The sequence below is a fragment of the Triturus cristatus genome, chromosome 4_1 (assembly GCF_964204655.1).
Source record: "Triturus cristatus chromosome 4_1, aTriCri1.1, whole genome shotgun sequence".
Classification (NCBI taxonomy): domain Eukaryota; kingdom Metazoa; phylum Chordata; class Amphibia; order Caudata; family Salamandridae; genus Triturus; species Triturus cristatus.
Window position 1 is genome coordinate 882,561,534 of NC_140585.1, and position 17,322 is coordinate 882,578,855.

The 17,322-nt window shown below is 41.0% G+C and overlaps 1 protein-coding gene across 1 annotated transcript; it reads left to right on the plus strand.

The window, feature by feature from the left end:
- Window positions 1–12,444: 12,444 nt before the first annotated feature.
- Window positions 12,445–13,355, plus strand: LOC146855709 (urocortin-3-like). The gene has a single exon (XM_085650644.1). It carries the CDS (start codon window positions 12,456–12,458, stop codon window positions 12,915–12,917), a length of 462 nt encoding a protein of 153 aa, XP_085506770.1. The 5' UTR covers window positions 12,445–12,455; the 3' UTR covers window positions 12,918–13,355.
- Window positions 13,356–17,322: the final 3,967 nt, after the last annotated feature.

The window sequence follows — 17,322 nt, forward strand, 5'->3', positions numbered from 1 at the left end:
TAAAGTTAAGCGAGTTCTTCAGCTTAAATAAACATCCACAAGATGGCGCTAAAGTACAGTTAAAGTAAAGTCAGTAAAAAGAGAATGATAGATCCAATGGTTGAATTAAAAAAAAACATATGACGTGAGGACTGTAGAAACAGTACCTTGACCTCGACGAAATGTCAACTAATAACTATTCATGCGCTGATGTCTTGCCAAATTTTAAGATTAAAGGACCAACAATATTCCTGATATTCACCAGCGGAATACATCAAAATTGCAGCAATGGAGACATAACTTTATTGAAAGTACTTTCTTGGAGTTGAATGATGGGCGCTGTAATCCTTCAATGACTCATGAAAGCGATAACTTGGATCTGCTTGCAAGAAGATGGCGAGACGCACAGAAGACGCATGCCGTGTGGCTCACGGCGCGCTCCTGGTACACAACGTCAAAAAACAGCAACAAAGACAGAGAAGCCCATGGAAGGTTGTCGACAGGCTCCGCGCGACTCAATGAACAAGGTGAGTACGCGAGCCAATTTCAATTTTAAATATGAAGCGCAACTGTCATAGTAACCATCCAACCAACTATTTAAAATTGGAGCTTGTTAACGATGTCGGTCTCCTCTAAATGTGGCTTCAGAGGTCTAAATTCGTACGTGCTTGTCAGTGCCCAGTAGCCAAATACTTTCTAATGGCACAAGTAAACATCACACCAATGAAGCGCTCGTACGATTGAGCGCACCACAAGCAAACAAAAACAACCTCCAATGCACGCAGGGACAAATACCCTCGCACTTGTTCACAAATATATTCAGTCAGCAAATACCTCACTTCTCGACTACACGTTAATAGCAATGGCCGTGACGTTCCGTGGAGAAATGAACAGATGAAGCTGACTTCAGATGATGTATCTGTTAGCCGAGACCGAGTGTCCCATGGCAGTATGAAGATCATGGCAATTCAGACAAGTTCTTTTGAATATTAAAGCTTGATTCGATTATTTCCTTTCAATTGAGGTGACCACAATCACACCCGGTATGAGGAGAAGACGTATTTAATACTGCTCATCAACAACTGCTTCCAGGGAAGGATGGCATGCTTCAAGCATGGACATTCTATCACCCAGGAGCTGACAGAACATTCAGGGTGCAATGACATCACCACTGTAGATATTACAAAAAGGCACATTGCCTATGGTAAAACTAAAATCTAAAAGGTATGTACTGTGTAGAATTACATCACATAGCTTAAGTATTGAATAATGATTACTTCAGATTCTGAAAAACCCTATATACGTAGCTGGGAAATTAAATGTCCATTTTCACCTGAATGTTAATCTTCCCCACATGTCTGTTTTTAATCTCTCACCCTCATCTCGGTTCTTTAACTGCATTTTTTGTATGCATAAAAAGAACAGCACAGTAAAGTTGCTTTAAACTACTATGGTCACACAGATCGTAATGCTGCAGAAAAGTAAACAAAAGTCGGCGATCATTTCAATGGGTCCAGTTAATAGGGCAAACAGTCTGTACTGCTAAATCCCTGAGCAAATGTGTGTAATTGGCAACTTGCTTTTCAAACCACATGCAAGCAATGCTGCTTTACTATGGAAAGGAAAGGGCAAGAAGGACGATAAACATAAACCAAAAATGTGTCTGAGTACAGTGCTAAATATAATGCTCAACGTGTAAATACAATACATACATAAATAAATACAATAATAATTTGAGGGACCACATTTTTTTCTCAAAAGGCCATTGCTTCCACTGCAGAATTCTGCGATACCAGATACCAAGACAACCTACTTTTATTCTCATTTTACGCCTCTTTCTTTCACCTGCACTTTTTCTGCTTCTTTATCCTAATCTCCAGGCTCTATTTCATCTCTGCTTTCTCACTGTTTTTCTATCTTTCTCTTTCTTCTTTTTTCCTTTTCCGTCATTCTTGCTCCTGCTACAGGTCAATGTCTGATGCTGAAAAACAAGCCCGAACATTGGCAAAGCAAATAGGTCTGGCTGAAGAGAGCTATTGGCTTTGGCAATGTTTTGTAGCCATGCTGTCCAGCAGTGCAGATGCTTTGCAGTATAGCTAAAACTGATTTTAAAAAGTGTGATGCGATGGCAGTTTGTTCTGTCAATGGATTTTAGTCATGTTGTATAGTAGCTGACTGTTGTTCAGCATGGCCGAAAGTCAAGCAAAGACACCCTAAGACGCTGCTATACAACATGGCAGAAGAACATTCTCATTGAGAAAGCCAATAGCTCTCGCGTTGCCGAGTCCTATTGGCTTTGCCAATGCCTGTTAGACGCTTCTTTCACTTCAAGTTGGGTCCTGATGCAGCAGAGTTTACCAGCTCTATACATTCATACACACAACACTCATTTGGGCCCATATACATTCATACACTCAATGAGCTAGCAAATATCCGCTGGTCATCAATTTTATTTTACACTAGGAAACCTTTACACCAGTATTCTTACCATTCCTGTCTCCTGAGTAAATGCACATTCGAAAGATCTAGTAGTAGATTAGAAAAGGGAGGAAATAATATGATACATTTATCTTTTATTCAAAGAACCACAGACTCAGAAGGAGATTTAAAAGTTTATCTGAATTAATAATTTTGTAAATCAAATCAGAACACACATGGAAATGCCAAAATTCTCCATCAGGAAAAATAGTACAGTTAGCTTATAATCAGTTGCATCAATTAAATTCTTGCAATGACAGTACCTGAGAAGAGAAAGAATAGAGAGCAAGTACGGAGCATTTACCCCACAATTATATTCACCTAGAATGGTGTGAGGACCCCGACATCAGAGTGTCATGGATTCAAGACAGGTACAGGACAGGGAAGGTGACCTCCTCTAGTGTAACGCCAGCGTTACACCCCTCTCTGGTGCTACTCTCTCCGGATCGGGCTCGTCCGGACCCCTTCCTAGATGTGCCTCCTCGGTTGTTCCGCGAATTTCCCTAGTGTTGGATTCTGCAGTCAGATTGCAGCAAAATCGGGCAGCATCTCAGCATAGCATCAGCATCTCAGCATCAAGTGTATCTAACTATCTAGAACTTACCTTTGTTATACCAATTCAAATGTATGATCTACCCCCAAATGTTTCAATTCCATGTTCACCCGCAATTTGATTGGGCCAAACAGTGGGGTGAGGACATCACACCATACTAAGTGTAATATTTTTCTTTAGTCTATTGTCTAGCTCCCTGCCCCTTAATTTTAATACCCACAAGCTTTATTCCCACAAGCAATTCATATGTGGATCCATAAGTCTGTAATACAATGTTGCGTCTTCTTCCTCTCGTAGGGTCAAGAGTTGTTCTTCCCATGTCCTTGCTGGGCTTAGGGTTTGGCAGTCAGTCAATAACGTCAGTTGTTTTAGGACAAGCAGACGTTGTGCATGCGTAGAAGCCACAAGGAAACAAAGACATGGTCACCCTCCAAGGCCCAAATATGAACTATTAATAAAGTCAAAGAAGAACATGTTAGAATACAAACTAAAATGAATTCACTGTATACCACTTATTTCTACTCTAACCCCATTTACTTAATACATCTTTTGCATTAATAGTTTAGTAAAACTTGCATAGGTTAGTTTCAGCACAGCATGTGCGTTAGTGCGTTACTTTAAAGCAGCCATATTAAAAGCTATTGCGCAGCTGCAAAGATTTCCCCCAAGCGACAGAAGACATCATACTACGTAGATGTAGTAGACGCATGCACAGAAAAGTTCTCGTGTTTTTGGCGGCCATTTTAGGACACTCGGGTTATTCATTAGTGAGGCACAGAGGAAAGCATCCCCTGGATACAATATGTAGAATGTTGGTGCAAAATTAGTATTCACGAACAAGTTGGTTACAATCTTATAGGTTATTTGAGAGGATTGCACACGAGCAAGTTTCTTTTATACGAAACCTTGCTCCATCAATCCCCTCTCTGATGGCATTTTATGCTATCACTTAATTCTTTTAAATCAGATGCCAACTTTAGCATTCTACCATTTTGATGTCTTCAAATCTTTTATTCTTTCCTTTATCTTTCTTAAATTGTGATCCTTCCATTCTTTTGTATATATTCCCTTTCAATTCTTCAAGTCGTATTTCTTCTAATTTTCTTTTCCTACCCTTCTCACTCACTTCGTACCTCTTTCTTTTCCCACAGCATTTGCGGCAACACATTATCATCAAGACTATTAAAGTTATGCCCATGATTGGCAATAATATTTGACCTAAGATACTCTTACCTATGCTTGAAAACCAAGAAGTGATAGAGGAGAAACTATTTGTTATTTTCTTCCATACACTGTCAACCTCCAATGGTTTCAGTTCCTCTTCCAAATGTGTAATATTTTTAATATATCTCCCAATCTCTATACTTTTGTCAGGTATATACGTGCAACAATGTTGCGCTTTCAACATTTTACAGGCTCCACCCTCTTTTGCCAAAAAGATATCAAGGGCAAGTCGATTTTGCAAAACCATAGATCTAACAGCAACTAATTCTGTTTCGATCAGTAAAAATCCTCCAGCAGTGTCAGTAAATAACCGATCAACTACTGTTGACAATTGACAGATTTTTCAAGAATTCAGCAGAACCCCCACTGAAGGTATCGATGCACCAAATATATCACCTACTATTTCAGAAAAGCTCGCTCTTTTATATCTGGTTAGTCCACTACTGTCATTATTGCTTCCGGTGATTCTTTTAACATGATAGACTTTAGGGAATACTATTCCGAAATAGCAACTCCCATACTAGTGATCAGTTAACCTAAAATAAGCTTTGTTTCCACATATATAATAAATTCCAGGAAATGCTGGACCAGTTCCTCCTTTTAGTCCCCAACCCCCAATTACTAAGAAATTATGTTCACATTCACTGGAAACAATAAATACGTTGTTATATTGTGTTTTAAGTCTATGGAAACTGATTTTCCCTTTCTTTTCAAAGTCCAGAGACATAGCAGCATGAGTCTTGCCAATTACTAAAAGGTCTTCCCTTTCAGCCCATTTAGGTATCTGAGGTTTCGGTTCAGAGGCCCTTCTTTGGAAATCCTGTCTCCTGTTTTCTACTAAATTCAAAAATATATTTTCTTCTTCATGTAATTTACATGATAGGTTGCGTTTATGTGCATCAGTTATATCTATTGTCTTCATTGTTAGGAAATATTCACCCATGAATTGTGAGTCTCTGGTACTAAGGACAGGGTTCATGCTCTTTTGCATGGGGACTTCTGAAAATATTACATTTACATTTGAATAATAATACTGCAGTTTTCCAGTTCTATAGAATAAACTAGCTAGTACACTACATGAAATACCATATGTCAAGGGTAAATGATGATAATTTACCCCTTCAGTTACTGAGCTTGGCAATTTCATGCAAACATAACAATCACTAACTTCCATAGTTTCTACATAATGTACTAAACGATTTGCAAATACATTTAAATCAGTTTCATTCTTATCTACAGTGTGGTGTAAATCTAGCTCATCTGGTGTTTCTACGTCTAACCTATCTACTTTAATATTTGCAACTTCTGTATGTGTGTTAGTACTAGTTTGTTTGTCAGTAACCATTAGATAGGGAATAGCTATTGCTAATACCACCCATATTATGAGGACTAATATTAAACTACATATACAGATCCTACAACACTTCTTTATCCAGCTTCGTTTTGGTTTTCCAGCAACATCATTATCAGACATTTTTGGACAAGAAGATTATATCTTCTTAACTTCAGAACCTGGTATGAGATAACACCTTAAGCGTCTTTTCTCTTTCAAGTCGGTCTCACTTCCTCCTCAATTTGTCCAACATTCAGCTCTTCATCACTTTCTTCATTTAAGTCAAGATTTTCAAAGTCTTCAAGAATAACATATGTCAACTCCGGACCCTTGAACTTGTTATTCGATGTCTTCAACCTTTGACTCCTTCGCTTTGGTGTTACTTTGGAAGGTCCAGATTGACTAGTTACTTTATTTACTTGATCAGGTTCTTCACTGATTGTCTTAAGACGATATCTCAGTCTCTTGATAATTCTCAGCCAATTTTCACCTTTTCGACTTTTCACTACACTGCCTGGTTCTTCAAGACTCCTTTTATTTTATTTAGATTTTGGCACAACTTGATCAGCTTCATCTTCAGATTTCCTCTCTATTTGACCTTGTCCAGGGCTTATTATTTTGGCCTGTTCTGCCTGGATGGGTTCTTCTACCTCAATCTGACCCTGTTCAGGATTAGTGATGTCTGTTTTTTCTTCTGTGTCCTGAACTTGCGTTTCTATGCCTATCTGGTCCTGTTCAGGTCTTTTTACCTCTTTGCCTTCTTCTGGCTGAACGTTTTCTCTAAATCTTAGCTGTCTCTCCTCAGACTCAGGAATAGGGCTTTGGGTTTCTTCTGTCTGAGTATATTGTTCTCTCCTTATCTGTTCCTGCTCAGGCTCCCTATCAATTGTTTCCCTACTTTCCTGAGCGAGTTCTTCTATTCCTGTCTGGTCCTCATTCTCTTCCTGTCTGTCTAACTGTGTTTGACTCCTAGTTCTTATAAGTACTTCAGGTATGTCCACCACTGGGATTCAGTTGTCCTGGTAAGTGCTTGGTTGTTCTTAGGCAGGTACCTCAGGATCTTCTATAGGAAGTTGTACAGCGGCACAACCTTCAGCACCCTCAATTTCTCGTTTCAACTGAAACTCTTCTTCTACAGGAGCTGGTACCCTTTTGTTATGACTTCCTGCACACTTTACAGCTGTTGAAGTAGTCAATATAACTTGTTGCGGTTTGTCCCACCTTGGTGCTAGGCACGATTCTCGAGTGTGATTCTTCACAACTACCCAGTCACCGGGATTCAGATCATGCGATTGGCTCAACTGTCTGTTGAAAGCGTCTTCCCCGACCTGATGAGAGATAGAACACACTCTGTCAGCCAACTCTTTGTAATACTCCAAAACCAAGTCATCAGTTATATTCAACAGCTTGTGTCCTGGTACACATGCTTGTCTCATTGCTCTTCCCATGAGTATTTCATGTGGACTCAATCCAGTATTTTTGTCTGGAATACTTCTGAGTCCCATTAGAACAAGAGGTAAAGCATCAGGCCATTCCAGTGGGGTGGATGCACACACCTTTCCGAGTCTTGACTCGATTGTGCCATTCAATTGTTTTACGACCCCAGAGGCCTCTGGACGGTAAGCGCAGTGCAATTTTTGTTCAACTTTGAACGCTTCACAAATTAGTCGAATTACTTCATTATTAAAATGAGACCCTCTATCTGAATCAATCGTTACTGGAAACCAAATCTAGGAATGAGTTCTCTTAATAAAAGTTTGACCACTGTCAAGCTGTCATTTCTTCGGATCGGGTATGCTTCCACCCACTTTGAAAATAAACAAAATATGACAAGTACATATTTCAGCCCTCGACAAGCAGGCAGTTGAATGAAATCTAATTGAAGTCTCACAAAAGGACCCTCTGCCTTTCCAATCTTTCCCAAATAGACAACTGTTTTCCTACCAGGTTTAATTTGTTGGCATATTAAACATCTTTGGCAAAGGCTCTCTGCTACATTCCTGAACTTCGCGTTAAACCAATCTTGTCTGAAAAGTCGAATCATTGCATCTCTGCCCACATGTGTGTCTCCATGATACATTCTAGCCATTGGTGCAAGCATACTGTCTGGCATGACTGGTCTGCCATCATAACAACCCATACACCATCTTCTGCCCTTCTTTGACATCCTATTTTCACCCACTCTTCCTTCTCTCTTATGTCTACTGCATCCTGCAAATCCTTTATCTCCTCCCAGGTTCCCACTCATGCAAGTAGCATAAGTTGGCAGCTGATTCCACAAGTTTCGATTTGCTTGTTTAAGGCAATTTTATGCCTTGCGCAGTGTTGGGCCACTTGGTCAGCATATCGGTTATCAGCTATCACATAGTCATCTCCTGATTGGTGAGCAGCACACTTAACCACGGCCACCTCTTTTGGTAATTGAATTGCCTCCAGTAATTCTTTCACAAAAATTCAATTTTTAATGGGGGTCCCTGAGGAAGTCAGGAAATCCCTCTGCATCCACAGTTGGCCAAAATCATGCACAACCCCATAACCATATTGACTGTCAATGAATATGGTTACTCCCCAATTTTTCCCAATTTTGCATGCTTTAATTAAAGCGATCAATTCAGCTACTTGTGCAGATCTGACTTCTGGTAAAAAGGATGCTTCGACTATTCCAGTTAATGTACATACAGTGTAAGCAGCACTCAATCCTCCCTCCTCATGTCGCATGTATGAGCCTTCTACAAACAGCTCATGCTCAGCGTTTTTCAAGGGTTCCTCTTGTATGTCAGGACGTGGTTTGGTGCTAAGTTCAGTCACATCCAGACATTCATGCTCAACCTCATCTTTTACTTCTTCTTCGTAAGGATCAGGTAGTAAAGTGGCTGGGTTGAGAACAGTACATCTCACTATAGTCACGTTTTCAGCTCCCAGTATTATTCTTTCATATTTTGTCAGCCTACTGGGAGTAAGATACTGTGTTCGGGTTCTGGTTAGTAAAATCACCACTACATGAGGAAGATACACCTTGACAGGGTGTCCCATCACAATTGACTCACTCTGTTCTATGCTTACACAAGTTGCAGCAACAGCTTTCAGGCAACCTGGTGACGCACAGGCCACAGGATCCAAGGTAGCAGAAAAATATGCCACTGGCCTTCTCATCAATCCATGTCTCTGTGTCAGAACTGAAAGTGCACAATTACCCCTCTCATAGCAGAATAATGTAAATTCTTTTAAATAGTCTGGCATGCCTAAAGCAGGCGCTTCACGCAAACACTCCCGCAACATTCTAAAAGATCCTATACTTTCCTCATCCCATTCTATAGGATCTTTCGCTCTCTTTCTGGTCATTTGTATCAGGGGTTTGGCTAGTAAAGCAAACCCTACAATCCACTGCCTACAATACCCTGCAACTCCAAGGAACATTCTTATTTCTTTTTGGGTTCGTGGTAACTGCATTTGTCTTATTATTCTGATTCTTTCAGAGGTCACTCTTCTAATTCCTCTTTCTATTTGATGTCCTAAGTATTTGACTGAATTTTTACAAAACTGAAGTTTTTCAGGGGACACTTTATGTCCACCCTTTGCCAAATGATTTAGCAGTGCAATTGAAACAGCAAGACAGTCTTCCCGTGTATTTGACGCCACCAATAGGTCGTCAATATACTGCACCAGGACTGACTCTCTGGGCAATACAAGAGATTCAAGGCTTCTTTTAAGAATCTGATTAAAGATTGAAGGACTTTCAGTGTACCCTTGAGGCACACGATTCCAGACGTAAACATGCTCTTCAAATTTGATCGACAATAAAAGCTTGCTATCTGGATGCAATGGAATAGAAAAGAACGCATGGTACAACAATCTTATTGATTTTCCTAAGATCTTGAACCACCCTATATTTTCCGTATATACCTTGTTCGACCAATCGCTCTATCTCTGCTGCAACACCTGCTTTTACTTCTGGACTCATTTTGTATTGTCTGGTATTTGGATAAACAGCACCTTCTTTCACTGTCACTTTTATGGGATCTACATTTGCCATTAATCCTATTTCTTTTCCAGTAAAATCCCATATTTCTGCATTTACAGTCAGTTCGACTTCTGCAGGTAATTCATTTTGTGTCATCATCGAAAATAATTCATTCACTTCTGTTCCCTGTTTAGCTAACATGAACTTGTAAACTCCATCCTCATCTGGGGTTTGTATTGCAACACCATCCGGTGTGCAAAATATGGTGCAATTCATTTTGCACAGTAAGTCCCTTCCAAGCAGATTTACAGGGCTTGAGTCACAGACCACAAATGTATGCCTTTCTTTAAAATTTCCAATTTGCACCTTCATTGGTTCTGTGATTGGGGTTCTAATCCGTTTGTTTAAAACACCTACAACTTGGAGGTCTTCTCCCAAGAGGGGCAGGTTAGGAATGTCTGCTGTTCTCACAGTAGATCTGGTAGCACCAGTGTGCAACAGAAAAGTGATATCATTTCCTTCCACTTTGCCTCCTACGTATGGACCTGACTGATCTACCGGTAGGGATGCGCCAAGTACGCACTCCCCTTCCTCCCCCCTCAGGCACCATAATTCCTGATCATAATCAATTAATGGGTCCTGCAAAAGAAACGGTGATGTTACAAAAATGTTCTTACCACTTCCTTCTGGAAATCCGGCATCCACACTGTACTTGGCTTGACTCACAAAATTTGATTTAGGGGCAGGTGGCAATTGACTCTGAAGATCTATACCCTGTTGCTGATGACTCATTAACACCTCATTCTGCGTCTGTGGATTAAAATTTTGATTTGGGGTATTATTATCTTGTATAGCTTTACACTCGTTCTTCCAATGCCCCAGCTTCCCGCACCCGTGACAGGGAAACTTTTTCTTTGCCTCTTCCTGATTCAACCTTCCCCGAGGTTTTCCCCCATTATTGTCACCTTGACCTTGTGCTCTTCTTTGATTTTCTGACTGTTTATTTAATTGGAGCTCTTGTTGTTCAGCTAATTTTACTTGAGCCACATTACTTTTTCTTCTAGGGCTTTTTGCTTGTTATCAATTTCGTCCCCACAATATTTAGCATCTTTTAAAATCTCATCGATGGGCTTCGATTGCCAACACAGCACATGCTGCTTAATCATTTGAGATATATCCAATCTCAGCCCAGACACAAATCGGTAGACAAAATGAGTCATGTCTTTGTTCTCTAAGCTTTGAAACCCACTATACTGTTTGAACACCTGTAAAAGACGTTCGTAGTAGGCATGTACAGACTCATTCTTTTCTTGGGTTGTTCTGTCTATTTTTACCCAATCAGTTTCCTTCGGGGGAATTTTACTTTTTAGGAAAGTTATTACTTGATGATATTTTTTTATTACATCTTCTGACGGAGCTCCTGTCTTTGAATCTCTTGAATACTCCTCACTAGGCCATCTACAGTAATTTTACACTCTGTCCACAAATCTGCAGGTACCACTATGTCAAACAGACCATTCAAATCCTTTAATAAAACCTTTGAAACTTTCACAAACCTCTCAACTTGTCTGTACCACTCCACTGGTTTTTCTCTCAATTTTGGGAAATCATTTGTAAATGACAAAATATCCTGTCTATTCCATGGCACATGTACGTACCCCCCTCCGGGTACTTTTCTCATGGGATACAACCTCTTCTGTTTCTCTCATGGCATATTCAGATGTTGTTCGATTTACCTGTGCTTCTTCCTTTTTCTTTGCCCATCTAACTTTCCATCTTTCAAGATCTCCCTACTTTTGCAACAGAAATAACAATTCTCAGATCTGCAATTTTATTCCAGACACATTCATGTTTTCCAAATCTTTATCAGAAAATTCTGCTCTATATGGTTTCTGTAACACCTTTGATTTCCCTCTGTCAATACCCATTTCCGATGCCACATTCGCCAATTTTTCATGGAATCCTTTGTGTTTCATGTAATGCTTCTACAAATAAACAGTAATTCTTCCTCACTGTATGTGTTTAATCTGTCGAGACCCACATTACCAGCAACCATTTCTTCCAATTCTACTCTCAATTTCAAAATGTCTAGTATTTTTGGCTGAGACTTTGGCTTCTCTATTTCTTGAGACCATCTCTCTATATCTTCTGGGGTTACTATGGTGGCACTTCTAGTTCCTGATGATGTTTCTAATCTAACTTCCTTTGAACAACTGGGCAAATTTATTTTTGGAGTTTACATCATCGGTTCTCTTATGGGCAAATCCATCAATGATATTACTGATTCACCTTCACTTGCTTGATCTTTTCTTTTCTAGGTTCTATGCTTGGGGTAGGCATTACAGGACCTTTAGGACAGTTTGATTTTTCACCATACAATGGGACTACCGGACCTATTGTCACTGGTATGGTCAATGCTTCAGGATGTGCGTTTATCTGAACTATTCTTTGAATCAATTCATCTCTAATTTTATTTATTGCTTCCCTTTCCTTTTCTTGAAGTACCCTATCTGTGGTGTCAGGTACTATCTGGGGAACCAAAGGTGTTCTTATCATCGGGGCACTAGGGGTCTTTCTATTGAATCCATCATTATAATGTGGAGGACTTTTCATCAATATGTCTTCTAGGTATCCCTCTTCTGTTTCTCCACTACCTAACATGGTTAAGTGTTTGGTTTTCTCTGTACATTTACCTCCTGTCTGTTCTTCTGATGTTAACACAGGATATAAACCTTCTGCCACCATGGCCTGTCTCCATTGTTTCATTTGACTATCTCTAGTCTCTCGGGGAAATTTCGGGTAATATTTGCTTATGGTCCTGTTACTTCGGGGTCTATCACGATCAAAGGCTTCCATTTCCCATTCTTCTACTACCATTGACATTGTCGTCTCTCCTCTTGTTTTCTCCAAAGGTCCAGGCTGCAACGATGCCTCGACCCGGGCTCTTTCTTGTTTTGATAATGCTGTGTGCTGCCCGAACCAATATCTCCTACAAGGTCTACAAAGCCGAGCCCCTCTTCAGCTGTCTCAACGAAGTCCTCTCCGAGGCCAAAAGGCGACACTTGGAGGAGGATTCATTGCTCAGCAAGAGAGGCTTAGACTACTTCCCTGGTGAGGACCTTCTCTCTGAAGAGGAGGAAGAAGATGAGAAGGACAAGGAGAAAAGGACGTTCCCAGGGGCCCGCTACAAGTACATCTCGCAAGCCCAGCTGAAGGGGAAAGTGTACCAGAACAAGGCAAAGAGCGACCGCCGAACCAAAGTTACGCTCTCCCTGGACGTTCCCACCCACCTCATGAACATCCTCTTTAATATCGCCAAGGCAAAAAACATGCGGGCGAAGGCCGCAGCCAATGCCCAGTTGATGGCCCAGATTGGTCGAAGGAAGTGAAAGCCAGTCTTAGAATAAGCAAGCCGGCCATGATGGGCGTAAGATGAGACAAGACTAATTGTACAGTTGTAGGGACACACCTTGAGGAACCCTTTCTCGATAGAGTCTGTTTTCCACATCCCCTTCTGTGGAGGGGGAAGAACTTTCCGTTGTGCAAATGGTTCACTCGTTGCTGTGTTTTCGGTCCTAAAAAGCTGCATTGTGTCATACACCATCTCCTAGCTACCTGGCTCCGCTCCTTTTGCGACCAGGTCAGGGATGTTGTCATGTCTGCATTTTCTTCCATGCACTGATGTTTTTAAAGTCCCATTCTAGGATGTAGATGTATCTAATTAATTATTATTAATATTATTAAGTTTGATTTTTTTTGTATGCAGATTGGGATTTAGAAAATTAAAAAAAAAAGAAAAAGGATTATTAAAAAAAGTTTGCATCATTTGATGTGGTAGTTTTAATTGGAATTACTGCTCCGGTAATTGTGATTTGCCTTTCAGTTAAGTAAAAACCTCTTACATCACACCACAACTATCAAAAGATCATTTTCAAGAAAGTAATCAATTAGCAGTCTAAAACAACCACAACAATGAGATAATCGATTCCATTGGTTTGCAGAGAAACCCAGAGATAAAAAAAAAGTAGCCACATTTGACAGGCTCACAGACTCTTCCCAGATCAACACACATTTTGACAACCGCGGGCAGGTAGGGAAGGAAGCTGCCTTCCAGAAGCCCCTACTGCTAATTATAACCTTTAGACAAGACATTATGCAGTTGGATGCCTTAACACCTCCCCAAGCATCCAACCAGCTGCAAAGCCACAAAACAAGCCAGAAAGCACCTTTGAACCTTCTAAGGGGTTCACACTGTGTGCAGTGCTGATCAGCTGTGGAGCATTGTGTTCTGTCGCATACCCTTCGACCCAGTGCAATGTGACCATCCCGTCGAGAGCAGTCTCGAGCTGCATGCCACCATGAGCCATTTCCAGAAACATGGAATCTCGTGGCTTCCAAAACAACTGAGCCTCTGGCATCTCTAACTCTGTTTCCCTAACCACTGCTCCCACTCTCATCCCTGGCACTTTATAGAAGCTCTCCAACAGCCCACCATCGAAACCCAGTGCGTCAAGCCAGCAACCTTGGACTCCCTCAACTTCTCTGGAAACCCATAACATGCAGCAGCTCCCACTTCCTCGTCCTTCCTCACTCAGCCATTCCATCCTCCCCACGTGATCCCACCTATCACCATCCTCCTCTTCTGCATCTCCATCCTCACAGTTACCAAACGTTATCAATGTCTCTTCCTCGCCACTCACCCACCAATAGCATAGCATCTTACACCCACATTCAGTTGATTTCTCAGCGCCCTTTCCAAAGTCCTGGCAACTCGTCTCCACATTATGTTTCACAAACGTGCCTTAACAAAGTACAGATCTCACAATCAGATCATCTGGGCCTGCTGGAAGTGTCAGGTTCAGCTATTACCAAACACATTTTATTACTGACTCCTATTGCATCCAACCACTCCACTCCTCTCCCAATCTCAGCCAAAGTATGAATAAACAATGAAGCAGCTTCCGGACACCCCTGACCCCTCACACTTCCATGATCTCCTATTTGTTGGTGTCGTTAACCTCATCACCATAAATCCTGCATAGGAACTTCAAGTTAAGACACTGATTTCAACTCTAATCATACCACTAACACCCCCTAACTGCCCAAACTCGTGTGATAAGTCCCCAGACCCCGTCTCGCGCACTAGCATCATACAGTATTCTCCGCTTATCATCAATCTGTCTTTATCTGACCGCTCTTTCATGCGCATGACCTTCAACGTCCTCTCCTTGGCACTGCCGTTTCTCCACCCCGTATACGAGCACACATTTCAACCCAGATTTGTCCCTTAGTGCTTGAATCCGACCCATCAATCTTTTTCTGACATACCAGATTTGTTCGGCTCATTTAGTAATGCAGTCAGCACAGCTGTAATCACAATGATGGCAAATCAGTGACATGCGTACTGCATTTTCTATACCTGTCCTGTTCTCCATCCTGCCCTCCTGAACTCTAAATTTCCCCAAGCTACACTTCAAAATGGCAGAAAAGCAGAAATCACATACAACAGAACCTCCCCCTATCCTAGCTTTTCAACCAGCCACCATCCACTCCCATTCGAAATTGCCTTCAGCATCCAGTAATCAAAATCTATCTAAGAACCTCTTCCATATACCAGTGTCTACCCATCTACCGTATCTCCTTCCATCCTTATCCTTCTGGACACCTCCGCCTCCTGCAATGAGGTCGCGCAACATCCTCCTAACAATGCGCTGACCTGGCTCACCTGCAACTAGCTAACCACAGTCACCCGCTCAGCTGATGCTCCTCTGCGAAACCCTCTTACCTGTGGAGCCCACAAAGGGCTAATGTTCAGCAAAGTCTGCTTTCTCCTCAACCCCCTTCATTGACCAGTTCCCAATCTGCTGGTGCAATTGGTGACCTCTGAATCTTTCTATTTTTTCCCCGTTATCATCAAATAATTGTGCTGTCCAGAGTAGAAATGAAGAGGAAACATCCCCAAAATTAAAGGGGACTGACGTGGTTTCCCCAGGATTACAAAAAGTCATGAATTTGATTAGATTTCACACAGAGCAGTAACCCTCTTGGAACAAATTTCTGACTTTTAAAAAACTTTTTGACTGGCTGCTATAATCATAACTTTCAGAAGTAAGACAGCACTTCCATACATCAGCCATAGAATGTGAAATTTGCAAACCTGAGATAATCATTGAAGTACAACTGTTCTTTCACAAAATAGTTCCGTTTTCAATCGCCCTGTGCTCATCTGAAACAACCTGAAACGAGTCAGTCGTGCTCATAATCACTTCTCACTCAAACCCATCCCTAATGGACTTAATACGGCTAGCAGCAATCAAAAACCGCCTTGTAACCTGGACTTCCAAGCTCCCGAATCCACTCACCAGTAGGAGTTTTGTTCATTATTGAGATTTCATATAAAAGAGTTTAAAGCAACCTTATATTGAATACAGGAGACAGCTTCCCCGTCTTACAAAAAAAGGTTTCCACCAATCATCAGTCATAAACTCCTGTGGCCTCCCTGCCCAATTTCAGCACAGCCCCACCACCCAAGGAGGTACATGACATGCCTATACACCTGTTCACCGATAGAGGTACCCTGTTTACTTTGACTGATTCCAAAGAAAAGATGAGGAAAAAAGCTGCATTGGAAAGTAGATCATGGTATAAGATTCTGACACACACGATGCTGACATCAACACTATTTGATGTTACTCTATCCTGCATGACTCAAGTAGTAGCTTTAAATTGTCTCCTTAGATAGCTGTGAACCCGGTTGTTATTCGGGGCTCCTGTGCTTCACTTTGCTCCATCTCAAAAAGAGTCTCAGAAAAGTATGAAAAGAAATGTGCTACAACGTCATCTGCAAGGGTCCAGATTTGTGAGGCATGAAAATGGTTGATTTTCTCGCTAGTGAGTACGCTCTTGTCCCTTAAGATCAAAGGCAATCACATATCAATTATTTAATAAATCCAACACATATTTTCAACATGGCCGGGCTATGCCCAGTGTATAGCATTCCTCACGCCCTGTCGGCATCTCACATGGCCTTTGAAAGCGAGGCTAGGCCACAGTGCCTGGTTCAATTACATTTCTAATAAGAGAGAAATGAATGGACCAATGGGCACCAGTTTCTCTCAGAAGGCTTCCATTTATAATTGATTAATTGAAGACATAAAAGATTTACAAATAGAGTGTGAATAGCCCTAATGATAAGAGAAAGAATGCACAAATAAATTCATGTATCTATGTACATAAACAAATGGGATTGGGGAGGGGACTGAGTCTCATAACACGCAGGTCACTCATTGAGTTGCGCGGCGATACATATCATTGACGCTTTACGGCGGTGTGTGTGATGAGTATACCCCTTGAAAATAATATTTGAGCAGATCGTATGTGTTGAGAAAGGACGAAGACTTAAAATGTCAATAATGTTTCTAGGGTTGGGAAATAAACCATTGAGCATTTATTTTTGGTTTTAGTTCACCAACTCTCACATGCTAGGCAAGGAAATCCTAATACTATCTCTATTAAAAATCATTTGTTATTTTTGTGCTTTATTCATAATTAGGATTAATCTGCACCAGGGATTACGTTCTTTATGAATATGCATGTCCCTATATTTGTAAAAACGACAATTAAATATGTACACTCTGGAACCCTTGGCTCATTCTTTACTTCTTCCTAACATCTGTACTCTTCATAATTAGCACAGAATAGCCCATCGTCAGAAGCCCTTTGTTTTATCTACGTGGTACAATGTAAGGCCAGGTCGCCAAAATCCTGCCTCCTCGTTTTTTAACACAACTTCAT

Coding starts and splice junctions, on each gene's coding strand:
- LOC146855709 (XM_085650644.1), top strand. CDS start 12,456: ATGCCTCGACCCGGGCTCTTTCTTGTTTTGATAATGCTGTGTGCTGCC.